Source organism: Elephantulus edwardii, unplaced genomic scaffold (assembly GCF_000299155.1).
Source record: "Elephantulus edwardii isolate Elephantulus edwardi_28Jun2011 unplaced genomic scaffold, EleEdw1.0 scaffold00102, whole genome shotgun sequence".
Taxonomy (NCBI): Eukaryota; Metazoa; Chordata; class Mammalia; order Macroscelidea; family Macroscelididae; genus Elephantulus; species Elephantulus edwardii.
In genome coordinates, this window is record NW_006399852.1 from 6,067,052 (window position 1) to 6,077,533 (window position 10,482).

The following is a 10,482-nucleotide window of genomic DNA, read 5'->3' on the forward strand; positions in this document are numbered from 1 at the left end:
GCTACTCCTTGGAGGCAAGGATTCTGGGGCTTCGTCTGACATACTTTGGACATGTTGCCAGAAGGGACGGGTCCTTGGAGAGGGACATCATGCTTGGGAGGGTGGAGGGACAGCGCAGGAGGGGAAGACTCTCTATGTGATGGATTGATTCAGTGACTGGGGTAATCGGGATGGGTGTGTCAGAGGCGGTGCGGTTGGCGCAGGGTTGAGCAGGGTTTAGGGCTGTTGTGCATAGGGTCGCTATGAGTCGCAAATGACTCGATGGCACATAACAACAACAACAACCTATAGAGAAGGATTGACACAATGTCTGCCGAGTTGGGCTCAAACCAAGCAATGATTGTGAGGTTGGCAGAGGGTGAGGCAATGTTTCATGTTGCTCTGAAGAGTCACCATGAGTCAGAAGAGATTTTACAACACCTAGTAACAGAGACAAGAAGTATAGCCGATATAAAGAAAAAAGAGAAGGGAAAAAAAATAAAAAGTTTGGCAATCTGGAGCTAATCTAAGTAAAAATGAATGGCATTACATTTTTCAACAGACTCTATGATTATTACTGTGAGTAAAATGTAACAATTGACATTCATAACTATTTTGTATATTTAAGAAAAATGTATATTAAATTCAGCATTCATTTTAAAAGAAAGCAGAGAAGTATGTAATATATTTTGTAAAGATCACCTTACAAATTATTTAAGATGAAAAAGTTTATAGCTTAAAAAGAGCAACACTCAGACATCCAGGTCAGTAGCTATAAAAGTTGGATAATAAAGCCTATTCTTGGGTGTGAACTTTAAAAAAAAACAAAAACCACACCCAATTTCTCTTAACAATTCTGCATTTCTTTTGTCCATTCACTCTTAATAATAATGTATATGCATCAAGTTGAAATCCTTTTACTTTCTTCACTAATTAAATACACATTCATTCATTCATTCCCAGACATTATTCTAGACACCATGTTTTCTCTAACATTCTTGGCTAAATTTCACATGAAACTTAATACAACTAAATCTAAGCTATTGCTGTTAAAACCATTTAAAAGGAGGTTTTTAAATGAACTCATCACATAACTATTAATTACATCAAAATTGTTCTGGTTCTTTGCAATTGCAAAACTTATCTTTCTTTCTTGCTAATACTTTAATACATCTAATTGTATCATTTTGGAACCATTTTTTTAACCTTAGTTCCTATAATTCTATAATAACTAGACTTTTTTATGGTTCATTTTCCTCTTCTTTGCCATCTTTGCCTCCAAAAAGCACTCTGGTTGCATCCTCTACAGGACATAGCTGTTTTTTCTTTTGGCAGTCAACGGGATATTTAATACTCTTCTCCAACATCACAGATCAAAAGCATCAATTTTCCTTCTATCGTCCTTATTCATTGACCAACTCATGGCCTGAATCAGGCACACCTTAGTCCTCAAACTAACATCACTACTTCTCAAGAATTTGGAGGGTCCCTGACTGCAGACTTTCCCAGTGCAATATTTCTCCTGATCTCCTGACTGCTAGTATCAAGTGTCTTGATTGTGGATCCAAGTAAGAGGAAATCATTGACAGTTTCAATCTTTTCTCCTTCTATCATTGATGTTGGCTATCGGTCCGGTATGCAGTAGTTTTGTAGTGACTATTTTTTATTTATTTTAAATCTAACCACACTCTGCAAACTACTGAATAACTGAGACTAAAAATTTCAATTCCTTACAGATAGTTTTTTTAATGTTGTTGTTATTGTGCATTTCAAGTCAGAATTAAGTTACTGATGACCTTTCAGTGGGTTTTCAAAGATTATAAATCTCATGGAAGGAAATAACTCATTTTCTCCTGCGAAGTTGTTAGTGGATTTGAACCACCTGACTTTAGGAACAACTCCTTACCACTAAGCTACTGTTGTTGTGTAGCATCAAGTTGTAACTGACCCACAGCTGACTGTGAGGGGTTTTCAGAGGCAGTTAATTGCATAGGAGGATATTGCCCATCTTTCTCCCACGGAGCAGCTGGTGGATTTGAACCATGTGCCTTCAGGAAGAAGTGCAGCTTCTTGCCACAAGGCCACCAGAGCTCCTTCTCCCTAATTAAGCAGTTATTAAATTACTCAATAATTGAGACTAAAGCTTTCAGTGGGCTACTTTGCTGGCTTAACATGTAAAGGGTCACACTGTCAACTCAAAGGCAAGCAGTTTGAATCCACCAGCTGTTGGGAAAAGATGGGCAGTCTTCTCTCATACCATCTGTAGCCTCTGAAAACCCACTGAAAGGTCAACTGTGAGTTGATTCTGACTCAGCGGTGCATAACAACAAAACTCTTAGTTTCTTATAAGTTAGCTTTTTCATGTAGAATGTAGTAAATCTTCAATTGGAGTTTAATATCTATTGTGATGGCTTCTTATTTACACTACTTACATTTCTTTTTTTTTTAAATCCATGTATGTACCCACAAGATGATATAGTATTCAAGGGGGAGGAAATGTCAAAAGAATTTATAACAGGATGAATAACTATCAAAGTCAGCCACAAAGAAGTTTGCTGGACTTTCCACTTCACCCTCTTTTATTCCGTGTTAATGTCTATAAGCAATTGCTCAGGACACAAAACTGGAATGCTGAGTTTAGTAAGCAAAATCCTGTTCTTTAATATGATTGTTATGATAACTGTTGAAGCATCAAGTGGAGGAGATCTTGTGTAATAGCAGCACCTAGTTTAATAAAGACTTGTTATGTCGTGGTATGTACCATAGAGTCAGAACAGACCCAAAACTGACCCTCTGGTGGGTTTTCAGGGGCAGTTAATTGCATCGGAGGAGATTGCCCATTCTTCTCCAGCAGAGCATCTGGGGCTTCCAAGCATGTACTTTTGGGATTGCGCACAGCTTCTTGAAACTTGATATATCAGTTGATATATTTTATTCATCTGCGCTGCAATCCCAAAGCCACATGGTTTGAATCCACCAGCTGCTTTGTGGGAGAAAGATGGGCAATCTCCTCTGATGATTAACTGACTCAGAAAACCTACGAGAGAGTCAGCTATGGGTTGGTTCTGATTCAACAGTACACAACAACAACATACTATAGAAACTTGAATGTGCAGATGACAGTAAAGTATGCAAGAAAGAGGTTTCACTGAATACAAACACCATATGGAAAAGGAGAGTCTGAAGTATTTGGAATGACTAATTGGCAGTAGTCAGTGTAGGATCTATACAAACTTCAAGAAGTCAGTTTTAGGTCACTAGATAGAAGAACTGACTGAAAATGTGGAATGCTACCTATGCACATAACTCCTATCTTCCCTCACTCTCATTAAAAGCCCTAACCTAAAATTAGGAAGGCTAGAACACTTGTGAACTAGCCCTTGTCTTGCACGTAACAATGGTAGTCTAAACATCCTCAACTGGATAAATAATCTTTCAAGACACTTTCTTCTTTATTTTATGATAAAATATATGCAATCATTAAAGTAATTTAATATTAAATAAGGTGGTTTTAAAGTAAGATGCTACAGAGAAAGTTATTAGTATATATATGAAAATTATATTTACCAGAAATAAAATACTATTCCCTAAAGTAGTTGACTTATGTTAACAACAATGTAGAATATTTTCCTTTAATGACATTAGACAGTTAAGAGAAAGTGTCATATGAACTAAAAGAAGTAAAAGGTAAAAATTTTTAAAGAAATGGAAAGAGTTAAAATTCATATAAAGTGTAAGCAAATATCAAATAAGTTCTACTAATTAATGAAAATCTAAATGTAAAAAAAGGCCACATTGAAGTAAATAAGCAGTTTTGTCATATCCCTTATAACAGCAATACCATCTGACTACCCAAGACAGAAAAATTTAAATAAAAATGTGTTCAATTTTTTTAAAAAAAGTAAGCTACAAACTCAAAGAGGATCATTTCTTGAACTTGTCAATGCTTTGAAGTTAATGAACTAAAATTCTGAGGTTTGTTGTTTCCTTTTTTAAAATTGTTCAGGTCTCTGCAGTCATTTTTATGTATTATCTTTTCCCACCTTTGGGATTGATACACTTTTTGGTGGAGAAGCTGCATTTTATCAGAAGGATGGAAAATACTGTCCTTGGCTGAGATGCTTTTCTCAGAAGTAGGCTATTTTTGTACTCTATGCTTAGCATATTTAAAGACACACATTCCAGGTGAGCAGTTTACTCCAAAGTGTATTTGAATTTTATTTGTTGATGAGGCTTTATTGCTTCTGTACCTCCCCTTTGTGGTTTCAACATTGCCTTCATAAAGGTTGTTGCGATAACATGCTATTGAATCAGTTCTGAGTTCCAGCAACTCTACATGCAACATAAACGCTACAGATTCCTGCACCCTCTTCTCAATGGCTACTAGGTTTATACCTTGTGGTGCAACCACTGTGTCAAGCTCTCTCTTTGAGGGTCTTCCTCATTTTGTGTGACCTTCATTAAAAATGTCCAGAGAGTTCATTGCTGGTAACTATAGGTGCAAAGATTCTTTCATATCAAAAATAATGACAATTGTCATGGCCTGAGGGCAAATTATGTTCTACTAGATGATTAGAAAGGATAGAAATTTATAATCCAACTAAATTCTGATACAAAAGAGAAAAACTCACTTCCAAGATTAACTTCACTATAAAAGGAAATAATAAAACAATATGGCATTAAAGAATTGCCATATTTATGATTTTCCCAATCTAAAATTAACCATAGAAATCAAGATACACTAATTAGTTCTTCTAAATAGTTCTTCTGTATTAACTATAACTGGATAACATCTCATTGAAAAAAAAATAATATTAATATACTGGATAACTTTTTATGGAGGGGAAAGAAGAAATAATAGTAGTATATTGACTGGAGAAATAGCCGAGAAAGAAAGGAGTGGAGAAGGTCACTTAGAGGTCCAAGAATTTCTTAGCTCTGAATTGTCAATATCCAGGCAAACTAGATCCCATGCTAAATAGTGCCCAGATGGTAGAGACAACACTGCAATGTGGTCTTAGCCGCTTTTTGACAGGAAACTGTCACCAGTAGGTGACCCGATCATTCTGACGGCAGGAAAATTACTAAATGATCCAAAAAAGTGCCTGTAGGCCAGAACACCATGCTCCCCAGGAAGTAGAAGGGCAGAACCTTAGGGGGAAAATGAATTTTTAGTTGAAGCTCAGGCAAAGGCAGTTATTACATATCTTTACAGATTAAAAAACTAAATAAAGACATTTTACATTCTACAAATTATCTTTGAAAATTAATAATATATCATATGTAAATGGCAAGGAAAATGGTGTAAATTCTTGGCAATAAAATAAACCTCAAAGTCATCCATGATATGTTTCTATGAACCCAATCCAGCCTGCAATCAATTATGATAGTTTAGAGACCGAATCTCTGCACACAACACAAGTCAGCAGGAAGGAAGGAAACAGAGTCACCAAAACTAATGCAAGGGGACATTTTAATAGGGCCATGACCTTAATAGAATTAGCAAACACATGTTCAGTCAGTTGTTCAAATTCATAATTCTAGTTGTTAAAAAAAAAACCTGCTGACACTCTTTTTTTCCAAAGTGAAGCAACTTGAAAATAGATTGATAATTCAAAGTTGTTCCACCATCCTTCTTGCCAAAGTTGTTACAATGACACATGGTTACAAAGCTAAAGTATAAAAATAAAAACTGATTTCTTCCCAATAAAAAGAGCTTTAACTCCTAACTTCAATAGTCAATTACCTACCTTGGAGGATGAAGAATTTTTAAATATTTAATAAATTACTTTCATGTTTGCTGTTACCAATTCCTTTTAGAGAAAGCTCTTCAGGGCTGATTTCTGAGCACATTTGCATCGTGAAATTTCAGAATGTTCCATCTAAACACTAGAAAAACTATACTAAATATTAAAAGTAGGAAGTGCAAATAGTGACATGTAAGAAATTAATACCTCCATGTAAACATATATTACTGAATTAATATATGAAAATAAGCATATTTTTGTTGGAAAATGCAGTATATGCTTTTTTTTAAAAAAGATCAAGATTCAGAAACATTAGTCAGTTTTTAAAAGTAAAAAATTGTAAAGAAATTGCAAAGAAAGTTTCTTTCAAAAGCAAAGTCTGAAATGACAATGTAGAATTCTAGAGCATTTTTGTTTGTTTTATCTAAAAACTCTTCTCAACTTTTGAACTGTCTGTGTTTATGAATAATAACCACAATTAATTTCTTGATTTCTGAAATAAGAACTCATACCAGAAATAAAAAATTGTCTAAAACATAAAGTTATGCCCTGTGGTTTCATTTTAATAATTTAATTTTGTGAAATATGAATACATCTAGCAATACCCTCAAGATTCTTTTTCACATGTCATCATGAACAAATGAACTGTTGTAGGCATTAATTTATAACCCAGGCCTCAGTTTCTTCCTAAGGAGGAAGTTACAGATGACCTCAAAAATCTAAGATAAAACAATAATTTATATAGGCTAAGACAAAGAAAAGAGTAAAGAAAATGTTCATGTAAGAAATTCTTTGGGAATTCATGTCTATAAGTCTCTGTAAAACTGAAAGCTGTTCACTTCAGGTAAATATACCTCATTTAAGCCATTTTAAATCTGACAACTTCTCCTACTTTGCTAGTAATTTTTAGTCTAACTTTCAAGCCTGATGATAAATTATCACATTAGACACTCCCCAAAAGGACTAGCAACTAAAACTCAAATACAAGATGTTGTCAGTGCTCTTTCCCACAAAAAAAGGTGATTCTTGTGATAAGTGTATCTTAATAATTTTAATATATGTATGTAATTGTTGTTGTTGATTACAGTCGAGTCGAGCACAACTCATAACAACCCTACAAATTAAAGGCCTGAATCCTTTCTATAACTATACAATATATATATTGTTGTTGTTGATGATGATGATTATCTTCCAGTCAAGCACAACTCTTGGTGACCCTATGAACAAAAGGCCGGAAGCCTTTCTATAACTATTGACATTTATCAAAGTTCATAGAGTTTCTGGAGGCATGGTGTTTAGAAAGTGGATGCCACTCCTGCATGCAAGGAGAGAGAGAAAAAAAAAAACCCTAACAATTTCTGTTATACATTTTCCCTTTCCATACTAGATACTCTAGAAGTTTAAATTTAAGTTTCTAATTTGAGAGAGGCGGTTGTACACAACCTGCATTCACAGGTAAGTCTGGAATGTATAAGAGACTACATCAACACAAAGAAACACCTTCAGCTCTTCTAGGCAAAATAAAGATTTCACGTGCAACTTGTAGATAGTGATTCCTTTCAGCCACTCTTTCCTGTTAGATGAGCCCTTGAAACTTTTCAAATCAGAGCAAATCACGTAAAGATAATGTCACACCTGTAGCCAATAAGCCAATGCAAACTCTGAACATGAGGGCAAATAACCAAATAAATCTAAAAAAGAAAGGAAAAATAATACAGTCGGGCACTTTGCATGGTGAGACCGGTATCTTTTTCAGCTCCCACTATCTCCAGAAGCACCATGGGATACAGCTTTCCTCCACTGTAATTAAGGAATGAGGAAAGAAGAGAATGCCTGGTGGGCGTGTACACACAAGGGTGAAGTCAGTTCCCCACGTGGCTGGAAATAAGTAGGGCCAATACTATGATGCCAAGCGCCCATCAAGCAATGCCCTGGCTCCCTGGGAACCTTTCTTTTCCAAATGCAATGCCTACCTTCTGTGTGGACTGCAGAGACATAGGTCCAGTTGTAACGCTTGACTATGTCAAGCATCGCCCTTGCCTGTAAAGTGTCAGACGGCACCACCCTCAGGAAGTACTTGTACAAAGTTTTGTCACTCAGGTCGATGCTCGTGGCGGAGTAAGCAATCTGAGGGATGTCGAAGAGCTGGAGCAGGTTCTGCACTTGAATGGCCACGGAACTGGAGCCCGGGCCGATCACGCCCGCGATGGGCTTCTTAGTCCTGCCTGGAGGGAGGGGCTGGCCGTCTGGGAGGCACCGGTTGAGCCCATCCTTCTCGTCTCTGATGGAAATCAGTGAATCCCGGATGAACTCAATGCTCTGCTCCAGGGCCACGGAAGAGTGCCAGCAGGAATCCCGGATCTCACTGCCCAGCGTGATGTTGGGCAGCAGCGCCGGGTCCGCGTTGATCTTGTCCAGGGTGTGGAACATGGCCTCCACCCTCTGGATGCCATACTGCTCTCGGATCTCCCCGCACTTCCTCTCGGGCACCTTCTCAGCGGGAGGCTGGTGGTGGACAGAGAACAGGGCCCCAATGATGACATCGCCGTCCATTCTGGCCACGGAGCGCTGAGAGGAGGCTCCCGCCAGCAGCACTCTCCTTCCCGGCTTTCTGGGGAGAAGGGTTACCTCCAAGAAGATCGCTGGGAAGAAGACCCAGAGGAATCCAACCATGGTGCCAAGGAGTGGTCCACACAGGCCACCTCGTTTGCCGGGCCCGCCTGCCTGTGGTGGGCGCACTCCTCCAAGACGCCCGACGCCCCTTCTCGCGCCTCTATCCCCCTTTGTCAGCACAGCTGTTCTGTTGGCTTTTGCTATTGTCACCACTACCCCTGGCCTCCAATTCTCCTTCTTTCAAGACTGTCTCTGGGCACTCGAGGCGTCTGGAGGAAGAATTCCAAGTTGCCTTTATTCACAATGCATTAAGGTAAAAGATCAAAGACACAGTGGGCTTCTTGGTTGCAGCTTCGAGGTGGACACTGTAGACAAAAGAGGGAAGAGGGGGGGAAATTCCCATTATCAGAGGAACTGTGTCAAAACTCGTGGGTCAGTGATGCTAATAGTCCCCCGCCCGCCTGCACCTCAGTACGCACAACCTAATAACGCGGACTGGGCAGCTGTGTCTGCGGAGGCACCTCTGGTCAATGCGGACAGTGGCTGTCCCGCCCCAGAGTCCTCCCAGGTCCCAGGCAGCGCGCCCCTCCATCACCCATCCCCTCCTCAAAGTCCAGATCCTCCAGGCCCCTCAAGTACCCACGCGACCCCATTTAAACACTTGAGAGACGGGAGGTGGGGAGCGGAGGGGAGGAGCTAGGTAGTAAATCCTATGAGAACTTTCCAAATTAGAAAAGATCAACTTTTCCCTGAAGAAAATGTTGAAACTTTTCCAATAAAAAGGTGGAAACGCCACTTCAAGGTGAACAAAAAGGCAAGAGGTGTCCCTATTACTCTAACTTTGAGAGGCTGAGGAGACCCTGGTATGCAATCCAAGCAGCAAATACAAATTTGCCGGTTTAAGGAAAATCTATATTAGTTACTAAGGCAACGCCTGGGAAAGTCTAGGTTGGAGTTTGGTGTGATTCCCCCTAGGAAGTCAGGCTTACTGTACATGTTCTGAAAAAAAGGGGTAAGTTGTCTCTCACCGAGACACAGGGAAGGGGTCAGGAGGCCCCTGTACGTACTTCTTCCCTAAATGAGGACCGTTTAGCTTTGCAAAGGTGATAAAAAGAAAATCAAGTGTAGCTTCGAGATTGCCTTTGCGGCTCCAGCCTGAGCGCCCCCGATTTCAGCACCGTGGACAGTGCTCGCCCTCCAGACATTCCTCCACACCGCGGGGAAGGGATGCATGCGCCCGGGAATTGCATTCCATCTCCCCGACAAGCAGAAAATTCAAAAAAAAAAAACACACACACACACACACACACACACACACACACACACACACACACACACACACACACACTCCACCCGAACCACAAGCCGAAAGCCTTACAGTCTGTGCTCCAGCAGGTAAACCTAATCGCTCCAGGGCACAGAGGCGCCAAATTTCAGCCGCCTGCTGGGCTGAAGTTGGCTCCCTCTCTCGTCCCTCCCAGTCCCTTTTCTCCTCAAGGTGAGAGTGGGACTTGAAAGGGGCTGTGGGAACGGGTGGCAACAAGAGGATGGGGAGGGAGAGGAGGCTAAAGGAGAAAGAGAGCCAAGGCTCTCACGAGTCCGAAGCTTCCCGGGGATGCAGGGTTAAAAGCAATAAATAGAGGAGGATGCGCCTGGACCAGTAGGGGAATCCAACAGATTGGGGCAGATTCTGCCGCTCTCGGTGGGTGGGTTTCATCACCGGGAGGTGCTCGCTCACCTGGTCTATTTGGAAGGCTTGGACTTGGTCATACCTGAGTCTGAGTCTGATAGCAGCGCTCTGGTCCTGGGGCCAGGGGGACCGCAGCCACACTCCAGTCACAGGCGCCTCCGCTGTAATCCACACTGTGCTAGGATGCGATCTGGGCTGTACACTAGTGCCCTCTTTCTTCAGCACTACTTTACCGCAAGGAAAAAACGGGGGGAGGGGAAAAAACAGGTCACCCGAGGCTTGTCTATTATCTCATGCATAAAAATCAGTCATTTGATGAAAGGGGGTGGAGGGAGACTAGGGAGAAATGTGGAATGTGGATTCCTTTACAACTGAAGGGTTCTTAAACGGGGCGCATAGAGGAATAATCAGAGCTGGTGAACGAACAGGAGCTGCCTGGACAGCTTTCGGGTG

General features: G+C 40.4%; 1 protein-coding gene across 3 annotated transcripts in view; it reads right to left on the bottom strand.

Moving 5' to 3' along the window:
- Positions 1 to 10,117, bottom strand: part of GRM1 (glutamate receptor, metabotropic 1) — a 767,595-nt gene extending 757,478 nt beyond the window's left edge. Inside the window, exons 1-2 of one of the 3 annotated variants that reach the window (XM_006891655.1) lie at positions 10,078 to 10,117; positions 7,700 to 8,704 (exon numbers count right to left, since the gene is read on the bottom strand). In XM_006891655.1, the coding sequence (XP_006891717.1) occupies positions 7,700 to 8,399 (700 nt within the window). In that variant the 5' untranslated portion in view covers positions 8,400 to 8,704; positions 10,078 to 10,117. Of the gene's footprint in view, positions 1 to 7,699; positions 8,705 to 10,077 lie in introns of those variants that run through there. The other 2 variants (XM_006891654.1, XM_006891656.1) reach the window with 2 other exon arrangements.
- Between the last annotated feature and the right edge of the window lie 365 nt (positions 10,118 to 10,482).